Here is a 19,624-nt window from a genome sequence, read left to right as displayed (position 1 = left end):
TGACTGGCCCAGTTCTGTTTCTGGTCAATAGTAACCCCCAGGTTATTGATAGGTGATTTTTGCCATGTAATGTCATACCTGCCAGGGCATGAAGGTGGTTTGGAATAATTCCGAAATTGTATGCCATGTTTCAGTGTATAATATTGGTGTACAATAGCAAGTGCTGAACAAATGACAGGTTTGCATCAAAGTACAAGATATCACATACCCAAGTTGAAAGTCAGGAACAGGGCTACTTGCTTACTATAGACTCGAGGAAGACATTACACAATCACTGCAGTTTAAAAGAAAACTGTATTTCCTCTAAACTGAAGGTTTATTTGACAGATTTTTTTTCTTTCTTATTGGTGGCCACTGTTACAACAGATAATTCTTCAATGCTCTCAATGAAATGTAACCTAATCCACTGAAAAACTTGCATTGTAAATAAAATGGGTGTATTAAGAAAAATAATTCCAGAAATTAGTGTGTGTAATATTGAAAACCATTGGCTGAATTACAAACAACAGAATCAGAATGTTTTTAATATTGCTTCTCTTCCCACCTAGTATATATACCTAAGAGTAAAATACCATTGAGCGGTCCATACCAAAGGTCCTACTTAACTAACCTTCCAGATGTGGCTAGTTTAAATTTATTTAATTTAGTAAATTATATTGCTGGTATTGTGACTGATGTCACTCCCTTCATTGAATGGAAGTTGATTGAATGGCACGGAACAATTATATGATTCCTATTTCTCTCAACTCTCTCTCTCTCTTAATCTGACTTGTTGCTTTCACATTCACTCTTCCCTGACCCATGCCACATTTCTATGTGTATCTGTTACATTTTAAATGTAATATCTGGAACAAGTATTTAATTGAATACTTAAGTAATTGCAGTACGTTTTACTCGCCTGGTGGACAGTTTGTGTTAAAATGTCTTGAGCATTTCACGATGAGAGAATTTAATCTGATGACTGTAAAATCTTGCCACCTAGTTCCTCGCAATGATTGCAATTGCTTGCAATGTTTACCATATTTGTTTCTCAGTAAGTGAAATTTCTGTCACCCAAAATAGAAGTTTATAACAAAATGAGTTTATAAATTATATTTCGCGCATCATCATGATTGGATGTGCATCGATTAGAGTCGCACAAAACTAACCGAGAAAACTCGATACCAAGACCATGGGCCTCAACAGCATCCTAGTTGTAATGTTGAAGACGCGGTCCACAACTGACCATGGAGCAATCCATAAGACCATAAGACATAGGAGCAAAATTAGTCCACTTGGCCCATCGAGTTTGCTCCGCCATTCAATCATGGCTGATATTTTTCTCATCCCCAATCTCCTGCCTTCTCCCCATAACCCCTGAACCCTGTATTGATCAAGAACCTATCTATCTCTGTCTTGAAGACACTCGGTGATTTGGCCTCCACAGCCTTCTGTGGCAAAAAATTCCACAGATTCACCACCCTCCGGCTGAAGAAATTCCTCCTCATCTCTGTTTTAAAGGATCGTACCTTTAGTCAGATTGTGTCCTCTGCTTTTAGTTTTTCCTACAAGTGGAAACAGTCTCTTCACGTCCACTCTGTCCAGGTCATGCAGTATCCTGTAAGTTTCAATAAGATCCCCCCTCATCCTTCTAAACTCCCAACGAGTACAGACCCAGAGTCCTCAACCATTCCTCATACGACAAGCTGTTCCTGTAAAGCTGCAACACTGGCATCGACCCAAGAATGTAGAAAATTGTCTGGGTATGTCCCATCCACAAAGAAGTAGGACATCCATCCAGCCAATTATTGTTCCAACATTCGACTGTCAATCATCAGTAAAGTGGCGGAGGCTGCCGTTGACGATGCTATCGAGCAGCCCTTGCCTACAATAAGCTATGAAGTTTGCTTTCCTCCAGGGCCAGACCTCATTTGTCCAAAGCTGAATTCCAGCATTGAGGTGAGAATGATTGGCGTTGACAACAAGGCAGTATTTGACCAAATAAAACCATAGAATTCCTGCATGTGGAAGGAGGCCATTCGGCCCATCGAGTCGGCACCTATCCTCTGAAAGAGCACCCTATCTTGGCCCACTCCCCCACCGTACCCATGTAACCCCACCTAACCTACACACCGTTGGACACTAAGGGGCAATTTTGCATAGCCAGTCTACTTAATCTGCACATCTTTGAACTGTGGTGGAAACAGGTGCACCCAGAGAAAAACCATGCAGACACAGGGAGCATGTGCAAACTCCACACCAAGGCCTGAATTGAACCTGATCCCTTGTGCTGTGAGGCAGCAGTGCCATCATCAAGGAGCCCTAGCAATGCTGTAGTCGATGGGAAATGGGGGAAATGTTGCCACTGATTGCAGTCATACCTAGCACAAAGGAAGAAAATTGTGATTGTTGATGACCAAATATCTCAGCCCCAAGGTATTGCTGCAGGAGTTCCTCAGGGCAGTGTCCTAAGCCCAACCATCTTCAGCTTGATTGCTGATAATTGTGAAATACTGTTTAGAATGAACAGTATGCAAAACATGAAGGCACAGCAAGACTTGGCCGACATTTGAACTACAGCTGATAAATGGCAAGTAATTAGCACCATATAGATTCCTGGCGGTGACCATTTCCAAAACTCTAATCAGATAGCTTGGAAATGAAGAATAGAATTGAAATCCAAGCTTTAGACTATTTTATAAGCTTTCATTTACAGTGACACACATTACAAATATGTACCTCCAAATGTAGATATTTAGGAATGCACGTTAATCCTCAGTTAATGTCTGCTCCCGGAATATAATTATAGACTAAATTTACATACTGGACTCTCCAGAGTTTTTTTCAACATCGACAAGGCATGAGCCAGGAACATGTGAGTACTTCCCACTTGTCTGAATGAAGGTAGCCGCAGCAACATGCAAGACATTCAGTATCTTCGAGGATAAATTTGCCCTTCTTGGTTGGCACCCATCAACCCCCTTAATCATTCACTCTCTCTACGAATGGACCATGACTGTTGTGTGTAATATCTACAAGATACACTGCCACGGTTTCTTTGACAGCATCTGCTGAATCTTTGGCCTCTATTATGTTGAAAAGAAAGGGCAGCAGGCATATGGGAAAACCACCACCTACAAGTTCCGCTTTCCGCTTGGGTCACTGTCTGTGCGGAGTGCACGTTCTCCCTGTGTCTGCGTGGGTTTCCTCTGGGTGCACCGATTTCCTTCCACAAGTCCTGCAAGATGTGCTTGTTAGGTGGATTGCTCATTCTGAATTCTCCCTCAGTGTACCCGAACAGGCGCCAGAGTGTACCGACTAGGGGATTTTCACAGTAACTTAATGGCAGTGTTAATGTAAGCCTATTTGTGACACTAATACAACATTTATTATTAAGTCTCGCACCATCCTGATTTGTAAACATATTGCCATTCCTTCATTGTTGCTGGGCCAAATCCTGGAACACCCCTCTAAACATCACCATGGGTAGTCCAACATGATACAGCTGGCAGTAGTTCAAGAAGACTGCTCACCACCACCGTTTCAGGGACAACTAGGCATTGGCAATATATACTGGCTTTGCCTGCAAAACCCACATCCCGCAAGCAAATTAAAAAAGACAGTTGGATAGGAAAGCTCAGTTAAGTCCACGTAACTTCCCTTCTGTTGTGATGCCTTCTGCATGAAGTCGGTAGACTCCCTACTCCCTCGGTGTCGTATTGTTTTCTTGAAGAGGCAAACAGATGACAAATTTCAGTCGGGGTGCAAAAGATTTCCGGCAAAGGGGTAGGACATCAGTGCAGGAAGAAAAGTAGACTGGATACCATTCAAGATTTCTACAGAGCAGGAGGAGGAAAATTTTATAAATGCAAAAAATAAATAAACTCTAATTAGAGCAAGGGGCAGGGCAATGAGAATTGCCCATTCCGTTTTGAATGATAAACTGAACTCTGGGGCTAAAAATAATCTCAAAATAATATTACGATTCCAGACCAGACCCCAAAAGTGGCTCGTATGCTGGATCGAAGCCCCAATATTTCAGTTTATTTTAAGACTGCGGAAAGAATGATTTGCTCCATGAGTTATTGCATGAAAAAAATAGGACGTTGGTGTATCTGAAACAAAACCTTTATCATAATTGCAACATTAAATGTTTACCTTCACACCCGAAAAAGAACCAATTGCCCCTTAACACAACTATACAATTTCCCATTAAACATTAAGATAAGAAACGTACAGCACTTAATCCACCTTAAAATTAGCAGGGTATGGAGTAATACTTGTGGTACAGAACAGATTCTGGCTCTTGTTAGAACCCCTTCAGACTCTGGCTGAATATCTTTAAATAGCTGCTGTTGTCTCATCCTCTTCTTTGCCTACAGACAATAATGCTCTGCTTTAAAAAGATGATTGCTCTTTTCCCTCTCCTACTGGGAAAGAAAGTTGCCTTTATCTCTGGTCTAAAAAACACAAGGGTTGCCATATTAGACTTCCGCTATTCAATGTGATCATGGCTGATCTTTTGTGGACTCAGCTCCACTTTCCCCCCGGACACTATAACCCTTTATTCCTTTATCTTTATCTTGAAAACATTTAACGAAGGAGCCTCAACTGCTTCACTTGGCAGGGAATTCCATAGATTCACAACCCTTTGGTTGAAGAAGATGCTCCTAAACTCGGTCTTAAATCCGCTTCCCCTTATTTTGAGGCTATGCCCTCTGGTTGTGCTTTCACCTGCCAGTGGAAAACAACCTCCCCACATCTATCCTATCTATTCCCTTCATGATTTTATGTTTCTATAAGATATCTCCCCCCCCTCCCCCCAATCTAAATTCCAACGAGTACAGTCCCAGTCTACTCAACATTTCAACCTTTCCTCGTAATGCAACCCCTTGAACTCTGGGATTAACCTAGTGAATCTCCTCTGCACACCCTCCAGCGCCAGTACGTCCTTTCTCCGGTAAGGAGATCAAAACTGAACACAATACTCCAGGTGTGGCCTCACTAACACCATGTAGAAGCCAATATTCCTGCAATGTTCCAATCGTCACATTGCACTTTCCCAGCTTGTCACAAGCTCCTGCTGGACATTAAAGGCATGTGTGTCACCAGGTCCAAATGACAGGAAATAAATAGCTACAGCATTATAATACACTTGGGTTTATGTACATGTCCAGACATGCTTCAGTGGCAATTTTAACACGCAGAAACAGGAGATTTCATGTTACACCAGTTTCCATGAAGTTTAGCCCTTGTGCATATTGATTTAGCGAGTTGTGTGTTTAGCAGGTGTGCATTTATGCAGATACAGGTATAAAATGATCTTAATGTCTGGTTTTCCTTTCTGAAATAGAACCGGATATTTGCATACAATTTATTGACTTCAAATTGGCCTCAATAATTCAAAGGCAGCTACGATTCACTGCATTCCCACTTGAGCAGGGCAGGTAGGACAGGTTAAAACTAAACACTGCACATGTGTTTTTGAGCAGTGCCATAAGAGATCATACAAAAGAGATAGAAGGAAAAAGATCAGCTGGTCCATTGAGTAAAGCCCACTCAGGCATGTCATCTCCTGGCAGAGGGAAAAGAAGATTTGAAAAATAAACTTAAGCCAGTTCAGAGAAAATAAAATGCATGGAAACTCTCTGGAAAGTGGTCAAAAATAAGTTCCATCGTTATATAATAGCGATGACAGGATACATTACCCTGTATCCCTACCCTATAATCTCACTTAACGTTTGTAGCCACTGAGATCGTCCTTCTCCAGGAGCTTATCCAGTTCCCGTTTTGGAATGTGTGTAGTGAATCTGTGCCCACTACACCTTTTGGCAATGTGTCAAACATCTTGGACTCTGGAAAAAGAAAAAAAAAATCAGACATTTGACCTAGTTTCTTGCTTGTATTCATAACTTACATTCATCTCTCTTTCTCCTATTCTAATAGTCTGTCGGCATGCAGTCTAGTCCCTTCATCATTTTAAACTCATCAATCAAGTCTCCCTTAAGGTCTATGTTTTCTAGAGTAAAAAGACCCAGTTTCCTGAACCTGTTATGATAGCCAAAATTTTAAAACTACATATTAATCTAATGACCCTCTGAAACTTCTCCTGAGCCTTTTTTATTTCTTGTCATGTGTGGTTTTGAACATTGTGTTGTTCTTTGTTTTATGGTGAATCATACGCAGTCTAATACTCTGGCTTTCATCATAACCTCTTCACATCAATCTGTGCATCTATAGTGGCTATTGCATTTTAAAACCTTCATAGATTTTAATTCAGATTCAGCACTCCATTTACACTTCATTTCATTTGAATTAAATGTCACCCCACCCCCTACTCCATTGCTTCAAAATCAGATTATCACTTTTTTTCCCCAAGGGCTCTGCTACCAGCAAAGATTTTTGCATCATTGATGAACTTGCAGACTGTACCCACAGTGCTTTCATCTGGATCATTGTTGGAAATAGTGAAAACTAGCAGTCTTAACAGCGAACTCTACTTGTAAATAGTTTCTCAACAGAGCAGCTATTACTGATAACAATCCTCTGGCTATGAGAACAGAACTAATTCTGTAGGCAATGCCGGATCTGTTCTCCAATTCAAAAGTATCTATCAAACCTAGTAAACATACAGCTCAATTTGAAGACCACATGTGAAAAACACAACACTGCAGATGTTGAAAATCTGAAATAAAAAACAAAAATTGCTGGAAATACTCTGTAGGTCAGGAAGCATCTGTGGAGAGAAGCAAGTTAACATTTTAGGTCATGCTGTTCTGATGAAAGGTTATGACCTGAACGTTGACTGTTTCTCTTCATAGGTGCTGCCTGACATGCTGGGTATTTCCAGCATTTTTTTGTGAAGGCAATAAATGTTCTTCAAGAATACATTTTGAAGAAACTGAAAGCAAATTTTCAATTCTTTATTTCTTCACCCATTATTCTGCCAAATGGGTGAGAACAGTTTGGACTGTAAAAGCCACTGCTACTGCTTGTGAGTTGTAGAGATAATTTGTAAGATCAGTAGCTCCGTTTGATAATTTGTCTACTTTTTTATGGCCTACTTCAGCCTCTTTTGGTAGAGATTTGTCAAATCTCAAATCTGTGCCACGGTGCAAGTATTCCTTGACTTGAGCTTACTGGTATTTGATGCTGTCAGGTTGCTTGGCCAATGGTTCAAAAAAGATTATCGCGATTAGCTCAGTCAGATAGCCTTGTACCCTTGAGTTATAGAGAGGAAAATCGGTCAGTCTCGCTGCTTCAGAATATTATCTTGAAGACCCTGTTGAGTTGTGTATGTTGAGCAATGAGATCAAATAACCTGCTAACACTTGCTGTTCCGGCGTATATATTTAAATAGTGACTGGTTCTGAGAGACATCAAAGGGTGCCTCGGAAACCGCCCTGCAGCAAACTGTAGGAGGTTAAATAAAACGGTGTTGGAAAGATTTTCTCAAAACTGCTCTTTCATCACATCTAAGTTGCTCTTTTGTGATCTCCAAAACCATTTTTACCAAGTTTTTTTTCACTAGGTACTTTTTAGGTAGAATCCATTTTCTTAAAAAAAAGCACTAACTATGAATTGTTTTATTTATTTAGGTGCACAGCAAGGACAAGAAGTACGTCTGCAAAGTCTGCAATAGAGTCTTTATGTCAGCAGCCAGTGTTGGCATTAAGCACGGCTCTAGACGTCATGGGATATGTGTGGATTGTGCTGGCGGAAGTCTGATGTCTCAGCTAGACCAGGATGGTGCAGATGAATCTCCAGATGGATTGTTTTCTGCAGAAAACCCGTACCCTGATGAACATGGGGAAATCCCATACCCCGATGAACATGGTGAAAGCCAGTATCCCGATGAACATGGTGAAAGCCAGTACCCCGATGAACATGGTGAAAGCCAGTACCCAGACGAACAGGGGGAAAATCAGTACCCCGACGAACATGGGGAAAACCAGTACCCTGATGAACAGGGGGAAAGCCAGTACCCCGACGAACAGGGGGAAAGTCAGTACCCCGATGAACAGAGTGAGAGCCAGTACCCTGACGAACAGGGGGAAAGTCAGTACCCCAATGAACAGAGTGAGGGCCAGTACCCTGGCGAACAGGGGGAAAGTCAGTACCCCAATGAACAGAGTGAGGGCCAGTACCCTGGCGAACAGGGGGAAAACCAGTACCCTGATGAACATGGGGAAAGTCAGTACCCTGAAGATCATGAGGACAGAGAAAGGGAGGTTGATGAAGAAATGGCAGATGGTGAGGAGGATATGAAGTGGAAGGATGATGATGTGATTCCCCAGGCTGATATAATTCTGGAAGATGATAAGGAGGTAATCGATTCCCAACAAGACCAAGAGAATCAAGAAATTCCTGTAGCAGATGACAAGGATTTTGGATGGATTTCACAGGAAATGTAGCCTTTGGGTTACTTTTACATTCTTGAGTGCATCAGTGCACCATAGTTCTTTAGAGTGCTAGCTGTTTCACTAATGTACATGTTAAATTGTAGTCGGGCAGTTTTACAAGAACATTATATTTACAAAGAATACTATTCAAAGATATGTACACCACAGTGATTTTTCAGGTTCATTGTCCACTTGTGAAATTTAGGATTAGATGTTAAAATTTGGGGCATTTTACCAGTGGTTCGATACACCTTTCCTCCTTAAATTTCATAATATTTTTGAAGAATGTTGGTAAATTTCAAGATTTTCAATCATTTTCTGCGATATTGTCGTCCTTTAAAATGTATCCGGATTGCCCATGTACTTGCAGGATCCAAAGCACATTGCTAACTGTTGAGAGATAATGAAACAGCCATCAAGTAACACAGGAATAACTTTGCTTTCCAAGTATCAATCTATAATAGTTGAAGTTATCATTCCCTCCTGCAGCCCAAAAATGCATATTGATGTGAAAACCCCATCATTTTGTGTGTTAATAGATTAGACATCACTGACAAATAATGCATAAAAACAAGAAAGGTGTACATTCCCAAAAAAGATTCTCCACTTTGCAAACAGATGAGACATTCCTTCATTCTGTAACGTCTCTGTGCACACAAATTCTATCATAGATTTAGTTTTCTGAGTTAGTGCATTTTAAGAAGTGTTTCATAATGGGGCTTCTTTGCTATGGCGGGTGTGAGTCATGTGCTGCGTTGTGTTATTTTAACATTTCAATGTCTATATTTTTTGGCCTTCTCGTGGAGATTAATTTTGGCTGTGTCATGACATGAAGCTTTCACAAAGTTCAAAGCTGTGCCAGCTCTCTATGTTCTAGACAAGGAAGTAAGGAGTTAACTTATTTGTTGCATTGATAAAAAGGTAGCACATGCTTTTTTAGTTATAATATACACTAAATACTGAATATATACCAAATTATATGTTTTAATAGAATTTACTTTGGATACTTTACTGATGATTTTTGTTTATCATTTAGAAAATGCAAAAAAACTGGAATTGTTCAATATATTTCAGAAAATCAAAATCTTATCATGTTTTGGCTTGTTAGTGGTAATATGTGCAAATCTTTACTAAATTAAGCCATAACTATGGTTACTTTTTAGAAATCTATATTGTATTTCAGATTTCTGCCTTTTACATTAAGAGTTTTGCCTGATGAAAGTTTTTAAGAGTGCTGTGTGAGTATGCTCTCATATATTTATTTTTTCAACACGCTTTCAGCTGGATTTGTTAAAAACGCTTAAAGCTGTTGAAATCTTCTCTGCTTGGAATATTATTCTATATGATACTGACTTTGTAATTATAAACCTGTGTTTGTATTCAAGATGTGTTTAATATTCAGAGTTAGTTATGAGTAGTGGGAGAAGATGACTGTGCATTGTACTGATCTCTGTAAATGTAGTAATTACTTTTTTTTTAGGTGATTATGCTTTTCTGTATCTTAGGCATGCCAAAAGGTCTGCCTAAAGTTCATGTGCTGGGAATAGCTTGGATATACTCACACCCAAATCAATCTTAAATAAACCGGGAAGTGCTGCCAAAGCAAACCATTGCTGTGCTCGTTTCGAAGCTTTTCTGTAATATCTAACTTTGACTGCTATGTTTCATTCAAATATAAAGGCATGAGAATGCTGGATGTGTACTTTCAGACAAGTGGTCATGTGCTCTGCTTTTGAGAGTAGCATATCAAACGCAATAATTGTTTTAAAACTGCCAGGTATGGAGTTTTGCAGAGTAAAATAATGAAGAATTGCCATGGATCGCTAGGGCTCTTAACGTTGCACTGACCTCCTCCTCTCTGTTAGCTCTAAATTACTGCCCTGCACATGGGGGTAAAAAGCTGATTCATTAATTTCAGTGCAAAAGGGTGACTTTTAATCCATTGTTTCACTTTATACATTTGGAAATATTGAGAAGTAATGTTCTAGATAGAATCGTTTTATTGGATGTTCTGGAGCTGTCACAATATAATGAGAATCTCAGCTTTGCTCTCTCAGGAATGTACACTTTGGATAAGCATGCCACTCATTTATTTTAAAGTTAAGAAATATCTGCCGTCCTCGAAGTTCTGCTCTGAGAACCTAAAATCCCGTATGAGACTGCTTGTGTTAGAACACTGCTTTGTTCCTGGTTGAACAACTAGAATGTCCTTTGTCAGATTTTTAAACTGAGGATATTTCTGAATTAATCACATTTTGCTTGCATTACAGAAATGAAGCCTAGCAAGATGTGAATAACAGAGTCAATTCTGTCTTTACACTGAAGCAATTGATAGCACTTACACTCATCAAATATACTCAGTGTGCACAATTGTCAAATCATAAAAAAACTGAAAAGGAATACAGATATGCGTAAGCAATTTCACGGAATTCATCTAAAATTTTTCATTTAATGGTCCAAACAACTGAATATCACTGCAGTGTGGTGCAGAACAATATTGGCAGATGTATCTAAATAAATCGCCAATCCACCGGATCATGTTTGATGGATGGTCCTTGGAGAAACAGATCAAAGTTTCTCATTTAAAGAAAATTTTGCTATCAGTAGTTAGATATGTAAAAAAAAAAAAAAAATCCTTCAACCTAACCATTTTTATATGAGCGTGCTTGTATGCAATATCTGTGACAGTGGTCAGATGGGATTCTAAAATAACAGGTTCAGTTGGTTTCTTTGCAGCTAAAATTATAATAAATATTACACGGACACCTATTTTGACATAGAAGTTCTGCTCAATGAATTTGGCCTGACTTGGCGCAGCTAGACTAACCTTGTGGCCATTTCAGCCAATGCTGCTTAGGTTTAACCTTGATATGCCCAGATTAGAGGCAAGATCAAAAAGGCAGTGGAATAATAAGACTCTATTCTTGTCTGGGAGAGTGGAAGTCAGCAAAATAAAAGAATAAACTCTGTTATTTTGCCAAATCAGTGGAGCCCATTAAAGGTATCCTACTGTAGTGCTCTGGTTAGGACATACTTTGAATAACATGATCAGCAAAGCACAAGAGAATCTGCAAAACCCCAGAAGTGTGCTGAATCTTTAAAAAAAAAATAAGTTTAGAGTATCCAATTATTTATTTATTTTTTTTCCAATTAAGGGGCAATTTAACGTGGCCAATTCACCTAACCTGCACATCTTTGGGTTGTGGGGGTGAAACCCATGCAGACATGGGGAGAATGTGCAAACTTCACACGGACAGTGACCCAGGACCGGGATTCGAACCTGGGTCCTCAACGCCACACTCCCAGTGCTAACCACTTTATGCTAACTGAGGCAATTGTTTTGTTAAACCAATACAGGTTCTGAAGATCTTTTCTCCTTTTAATTTCTCCCTTTTTTTCTTCCATTTGAGGTGCGGAATCCTTGCCTAGCTGTTGTTTAAAGCAGTGTTCTTCAAAGTCGGGGGTGCGACCCGTGGGTGGGTCGCGGGCGGGTGTCGGGAGGGTCGCGGAGCCGTTGTCCGCGGCGCTTCCGATCGCACAAATCCCCGCGCAGCAGCTGGTGTTTCATAACGCCGGCTGCAAGTGGCTGTGACCGTCTTTAAAAAAAAAAAAAATTGGCTGCATTACGCATGTGCGCATGATGATCGGCACGCATGCACATTCCGCAAACATGTAAAAAAAATTGGCCGCATTGCGCATGCGCGCCGATGATCAGGCACGCATGCGCAGTGCGGCCGCTGTTTTTTTAAAGCGGTTGCAGCTTTTTGTTTCACAAGTTCTGTAGCGGTTTTTATTCATTTATTTTATTCATTTGATTCCCCCCCCCCCCCATTTATTTTATTCATTTGATTTGCTTTCCAAGTTCTTGGGGGTGGGGGGGGGGGGGGGGGGGAGGAGGTATTCAGTTTTTTCATTTATTTTATTCATTTTTTTTTTACAAGTTCGGGGCAGGGGTTTATTTGATAAAACTTTACAGGAAAAAAATTGACCTTCATCCAACAGGTTCCATTGGAGGAGCGTGCACGAGGGCCAAAGGGACCCAAAACCATTTCCTCCATTTTTGGCAGCAGCAAACAAGGCAAGAGAAACTGGTGGGTCGCGCAGGTCGGCCGGCGTGGGTCGCGAAGGTTGGCCGGTTGGTAAAAATGGGTCCCCGGAAAACAAGTTTGAAGAACACTGGTTTAAAGGATGCTGATCATCCGTTATTCATGTGTGAATGGTGGGTGTTATCTCTTCCACTCCAACTCTCTTGTAACAAAACTAAAGCAGAAAACTGCGGATGCTGGAATACTGAAATTACAAAAGCAAATAATGCTGGAAATACTCAGCAGGCCAGGCAGCATCCGTGGAAAGATAAACAACTGGTGTTTCGGGTCAATGGCCCTTTACCAGAAATTGTAATAAAGGTTAACATACTCCTTGCTTTACTAATTGCTTGTGCATGTACAAGTTAACTTTGTGATAACTTTGTGTAACCTTCCTTGATCTTTGTCTCCATTTCTGGCAATGCACTATCTACTAATATCCACTACAAGCCCACTGACTCCCACAGCTATCTGAACTACAGCTCTTCGCACCCTACACCCTGTAAGGACTCCATCCCTCTCTCAGCTCCTTCGCCTCTGTCGCATTTGTTCCGATTGTGCCACTTTCCAAAATGCTTCGAAAATGTGTTCCTTCTTCCTCAAACGTGAATTCCCATCTACAGTTGTTGACAGGGCCCTCAACAGTGTGCGATCCATCTCCGGTGCCACTACCCTTGCCCCCTTCCCTCCCTCCCAAAACAAGGACAGAGTCCCCCTCGTTCTCACATTTCACCCCACCAGCCTCCGTATGCAAAGCATAATCCTCCACCATTTTCACCAACTCCAGCGTGATGCCACCACCAAACACACCACCTCTTCACTCCCTCTGTCAGCATTCCACAGAGACCGTTCCCTCTGAGATAATCTAGTCCACTCCTCCACCATACCCAAAACCTCTCCCATCACCAATGGCACCTTCGCATGCAATCGCAGAAGGTGTAACACCTGCCCCTTTACCTCTTCCACGCTTAACATCACAGGCCCAAAACACACATTCCAGGTTAAGCAGCGTTTCACGTGCACCTCTTCCAATCTAGTCGATTGCATTCGCTGGCCCCAATGTCGTTGTCTCTATATCGGAGAGACCAAACGCAGACTGGGTGATCGCGTTGCTTTTTAAAAAAGTTTTAGATTACCCAATTATTTTTTCCAATTAAGGGACAATTTAGCATGGCCAATCCACCTATCTGCACATTTTTGGGTTGTGGGGGCGAAACCCACGCAAACACGGGGAGAATGTGCAAACTCCACACGGACAGTGACCCAGAGCCGGGATCGAACCTGGGACCTCAGCGCCGTGAAGCAGCTGTGCTAACCACTAGGCCACCGTGCTGCCCGGTGATCGCTTTGCTGAGCACCTTCGGTCTGTGCGCATTCAGGACCCTGACCTTCCTGTTGCTTGCCATTTTAACACAAGACCATGCTCCCATGCCCACATGTCTGTCCTTGGCCTGCTACAATGTTCCACTGAAGCTCAACATAAACTGGAGGAACAACATCTCGTCTTCCGGTTTGGCATGCTACAGCTTTCCAGTCACAACATCGAATTCAACAACTTCAGATGATTAGCTCTACCCCACCTCGACCCATTTGTATTCATCCCATTTCATTTTAACTTTTTTCCTTTTATTTTTCTCTTGTCTTTTATATATATATATATATATATATTATATATATATAAATAAAAAATATATATATATATTCACCCCTCCCATTTTATCCACCTTTCGTTATCCTTTCTCCCCTTTGCTTCCCCCTTCCCCTCCCCCCACATCTACATCTGTCATAGTTTACCCTCTGATGTTAGTTTCTCTGCAGTTTGGCCTTTCACACCTTTTGTTCTCTCTGGGGACTGCCATTAGCACTCTTCCCCCTTGCTTCTGTGGCTGTTAGCACCCCGTTTCCCTGGGTTTCTGTGGTTAGGACTCATCTTTCATTGTCACTCCACAGTATAAATATTTCCCACTTTCTCTGTCTTTAGCTTTGACAAAAGGACATCTGGACTCAAAACGTTCGCTCTTTTCTCTCCCTACAAATACTGCCCGATCCGCTAAGATTTTCCAGCATTTTCTTTATGGTTTCAGATTCCAGCATCCGCAGTAATTTGCTTTTAACTTGGTGATTAGTGTGCAAGGATCCCCAAAATGCCCGTAAACCTCAAATTTTCTGCCTGTCACCATTTCCATTCTGCCTACCAAAGTTCATGCTTTTTTGTACTTTGTATTCCATCTGTGATCACGCCCAATCAGTTCAGCAGATTGATATCACTTTGCTACCTCTTTGCATCCTCCTCGCAGCTTGCTTTCACACCATTTTCGTCAACAAATTTGGATATATTACACTTGGTCCGTCATCAAAGTCATTGACAGTGACTGCAAATAGCTGAGGCACACGCACTGAACTCTTAACAGTAATTTCAATATATTATTAAAACACATTAATTGACGAGTTAAATGATTGCCTTTGACGTTGCAAGAAATTTTTGTGCGCATCAAAATTGGTCAACATTTCAATGCTACTGGCAAGAAGTTGTCTTCCTAGTAGTAAGCTTTGAGGCTGTAATCATATTTGAGTGTCGATGTGAAACAGAGACTGCTTCACACCACTGCTCAACGTGGAATGCAAAGCAGTTGCCATGGTCAGAACTAATTCTAAATCAAAGTGGTGCGAGACCACCTTCCCCAGGGAGTTTTGCTCAGCTTCCTTCTGGTCTCAGGTCAGGCACGTTGTGATGCTATCTTTATGGTACACTGTAAATGCAGCGCCAGTCTGAAACAAATCTGTCTGCTTCCAATTCTCAGCAAAATGTCAGTGTGAATTCGTTCTCTGCTAACTCGCACCATTTTTCATTTTTTGTTACATAAACGCACACTATCGATGATTGCAACATTAAGCCATTCTATCGGTTGCTGTCCATCAAATAAGTTGATTACTGTCCGCATGCTGAAATCAAAATATCTCATTTAACTTTTATAATTTTCCTTAGTTTTTGACATTCTTTTACAATCCCACAGCTCCCACAATTGTATATAGTCTGTATTTTTGATTAATTTACAGAATGTGGGCGTTGCTGGCTGGGCCAGCATTTATTGACCATCCCCAACTGCCCTCCATTTCAGAGGGGACCTAGAGTCACGGGTAAGGACAGCTGATTTCCATCCCCTAAAAGGCATTCATGAACCAGATTGTTTTTTTTTTCCTGACAATTGGCAATGGTTTCCTGGACATCCAGATTTTTGTGGAATTCATATTTCACCATCTGCCATGGGATTTGAAACCGGGTCCCCAGATCATGCCTTGTGTCTGGACTACTTGTCTCCCCATGTTCTATACTAAACAGGAAGATTAAACTGGGTGGTTTGATCTATTTTCAGAATGTGGTTAGAATTGCTGTGGATGGGCGGGATGGTGGCGCACTGGTTAGCACTGCTGCCTCATGGCACTGAGGTCCCAGGTTCGATCCCAGCCCCGGGTCACTGTCCGTATGGAGTTTGCACATTCTCCCTGTGTTTGCTTTGGTCTCACCCTCACAACCCAAAAGACGTGCAGGCTAGGTGGATTGGCCATGCTAAATTGCCCATTAATTGGAAAAAAAATAAATGGGTACTCTGAATTTATTTTTAAAAAATGAATTGCTGTGGATCACAAGTAGGCACTATAGTAATGGTTATTTTCCTTCCTTTCACTTCTGCTCAATGCTAGTCAGAACCAGGTCAAACTAGAAATAATCTGGGACCAAAGGTTAATAGGAGTTTTTGATTCAAATTCTATGCCTGTTTGTAATCTTAAGCATTATCAAAGCAGGCAAGGTGCAGGATGGATGGGAAACCCCATGGAGAATTGAGCGTAACACCCAGGCCGTTTTAACTAAAGTCTTTCTTGAAATTGTTCTGAAATTCTCTTGCGCATTGATGGGAATTACATCCAGGTTGGACAACAGGAGCAAAAATTCAGAGACTACCCTGGCATAAGGTTAGTACTGGGGAGGAGTGTTTGCAAACAGCTACTAATGCTGGGAATTATGGAATTTCTGCTCCTTGTAACTCATTATTCAATGTGGTGGCTTTGGTGCCATCCAATCCGGTGTTTATAATTAAAATTTGTGTTGCAGAGCTGATATCATTCAAGCCAAAATATTTGAATGTTAAATCTGTCTTGTATGCCTGTGATATGCTGCCATTTTAATCTAACACATCCATTTGCACCAGGGTTAAAATCAGAACATAAACCTTCCATGCCACAGCTAAGCTCATTAAAATGGTCTGAAATAAAAGAGTTTCTTATTTTTTATAAAATAGATTTAGAGTACCCAATTCACTTATTCCAATTAAGGGGCAATTTAGCATGGCCAATCCACCTACCCTGCACATCTTTGGGTTGTCGGGGTGAAACCCAGGCAGACACGGGAAGAATGTGCAAACTCCACACGGCAGTGACCCAGAGCCAGGATCGAACCTGGGACCTCGATGCCGTGAGGCAGCAGTGCTATCCACTGCGCCACCGTGCTGCCAAGGAGTTTCTAATTGAATTTCACCTACAAATCATATGCCAGCAGGTGTTTGGTAACGACCATTATTTTATTTCCATTGAAATTACAATAATTTAAATGTCTGAGATAATATGACAACATTATCAATTATCAACATTGGGGCGGCATGGTAACACATTAGCACTGTTGCTTCACAGCTCCAGGGTCCCAGGTTCGATTCCTGGCTTGGGTCACTGTCTAAGCGGAGTCTGCACGTTCTCCCTGTGTCTGCGTGGGTTTCCTCCCACAGTCCAAAGATGTGCAGGTTAGGTGGATTGGCCACGCTAAATTGCCCTTCGTGCCCAAAAAGGTTAGGTGGGGTTACTTTGTTATGGGGATAGGGTGAAGATGTGGGCTTCTGTAGAGAGTGCTTTCCAAGTCCAGTGCAGACTTGCTGGGCCAAATGGCCTCCTTCGGCACTGTAAATTCTATGAACATGGATTTTTGAACCAGAATTTCACTAAGGCTTTTAAAATCTCTTCAACAATGATATAGCTTGAAGTTCAGTTATGGTTTCAAATTGTGCATAAAATGTACTGGTGGAGTAGACAGTCTCGTATCTATTGGGATAGACTTTTTGCAGCTGTTGCAGTCACGAGCATCACTCACAATTAAAAGTATCCTCTGCATCGGGGTTTTAGAAATTCGGCCTGTCGTCAGAAAATTATTGGGGGAAAAAGAAATACTGAATCCATTTGTATACTGTAGCCATGGTTTAGCTTGTGGTACTCTCATCTCTGACACCATTAAGTTCAAGGCCCACTCCAGAGACCGAGACAGTGCTACATTGTCAGAGGTGCTGTGCTGTCCTTTGGGTGAGATGTTAAACCTAGGCCCTGCCTACCTTTTTAGGTGGATGAAAAGACCTCGTGATACCATTTTGAAGAATAGCTTGAGCAATTTTCCCGTGCCTATACTTTTACATCAAGCAACATCACTTAAAATAAAGTTCTGGTCATCTATTGAAGATGTCTGAATTTGTCAGACGCCTTAGTTTGGCATGCAAAGCAATCACCTGGGTGGCACAATGGTTAGCACTGCTGCCATACAACGTTAGGAGTCAGGTTCGATTCTGACCTCTGGTAACTGAAGTTCGCGCATTCTTCCAGTGTCTGTGGGTTTCTTCCGGATGCTCCAGTTTCCTCCCGCAGTCCAAAGATATGCAGGTTAGGTGGTTGGCTATGTTAAATTGCCCCTAATTGGGGTTATGTGGATAGGGTGGGGGATTGGGCCTCGGTGGGGTGATCTTTTGGAGGGTTGGTGCAGACTTGAGACCAAATGGCATCCTGCACTGTTGGGATTTTATGTACGCTGACTTGCTGTGTATTTTGGGAGCAAGTTAAATTGTTTCTCAAGGGTCCCCGCTTCAATGATCTGTGCAAAAAAAGTATTTCCTGTTCATTGGCCCTTATGAAAACTCGTTATTTCCTCTTTTGATCTACGTGTGGAAGCAGTTATTTACTACTCGCTTTTTGCAGTCCCTTTATAATTTTTAAAATATCCATTAGAGCCCCAGCTTAGAAAAAAAAATCTTATTTTAGGAATAGATTGAAATGGAACTCTTGGTAATTACCAAGTTACCTAAATTGAGAAATTTAGTACAAATTCAATTATTATATCTGCCCTTTCAAAGGTAACTTTCCATCTGATCTTTTTCCAAGTTATTGTGTCAGTTTTCTACCATGAAGAATACTTTTCCCATACATAAATAACAGAAAAAACACAACTATAAATCATGTTTGTGTTTCACTGAGAATGCTTCTGGTTTCCTTTTCAGTTCTTTTGTGTTCCAACTAACACGTGCTTGCTCTTCCTGTAATCTATGCCTGCAGGACTAGTTTGCAGCAAAGTAATTTGCACAGAAGGAACCAAAAACAAAATGGGTTATATTTTTGCTCACTTCGATGAAATGCATGTTGCATAGTAAATGGCAGGAAGTGAAACATTGAATTTAACTTCATTTTGCAGATTGGCATCACCCACAGTTGCTGATAACATTACATTAAAGAGATTTTGAATTGCCTCTAGGGTCAACTGAGATATTCTCTCTTTCACATGACCAAGCAGCAGGAGCCATCTGGTACTGTCAGGTCTAGCTACAGGAAGGTTATTAAAATAAGCATGTAAAACAACCTTCAACATGAATCAATCTGTGACAACATAATACTCAGCCTAAAAACATTTGAATGAACAGGAATACTGTAGGCTAATAATGAGTGTTACTTGATTGTAGAATCGTATTCATTTTTACCTAAGGGTTCCTGCTTTTGTCTTTGAAAGGAAATCATAACATGGAAAATATACAAATCAAAAATAATTAATTTATGCAGCTTATGATCTTGAATGCACAGCACAAAAGGATATTGGAAGCAGATTCAATAATAGTCTTGCATTTCTGTAGCATCTTTCACAACTTCAGGATGTCCCAGTGCACTTTGCAGCCGTTGAAGTTATCGAATATGGCTGCCAAATTACACATAAGCAAGGTCCTGCAAACAATAATGTGATAATGACCAGATAATCTGTTTCAGGTAAAACCAGAAAATGCTGGACATATTCAGCAGGCGCCCGTTTCAGGCTGATGATCTTGCCAGCATTTTCTCTTTCTATTTCAGATTTTTGTTTTCTGC

The 19,624-nt window shown here is 41.1% G+C and overlaps 1 protein-coding gene across 3 annotated transcripts in view; it reads left to right on the top strand.

Moving 5' to 3' along the window:
- zbtb46 (zinc finger and BTB domain containing 46) overlaps nt 1-9,991 on the top strand; it is a 94,242-nt gene extending 84,251 nt beyond the window's left edge. For all 3 annotated transcript variants that reach the window (XM_038803336.1, XM_038803334.1, XM_038803335.1), the window contains one exon: nt 7,578-9,991. In XM_038803336.1, coding sequence (XP_038659264.1) covers nt 7,578-8,393 — 816 coding nt within the window. In that variant the 3' untranslated portion in view covers nt 8,394-9,991. The remainder of the gene's footprint in view (nt 1-7,577) is intronic.
- Nucleotides 9,992-19,624: the final 9,633 nt, after the last annotated feature.

Source organism: Scyliorhinus canicula, chromosome 7 (assembly GCF_902713615.1).
Source record: "Scyliorhinus canicula chromosome 7, sScyCan1.1, whole genome shotgun sequence".
NCBI lineage: Eukaryota > Metazoa > Chordata > Chondrichthyes > Carcharhiniformes > Scyliorhinidae > Scyliorhinus > Scyliorhinus canicula.
Note: the sequence above shows the minus strand (reverse complement) of the source record. Positions and strands in the feature narration are given on the sequence as shown.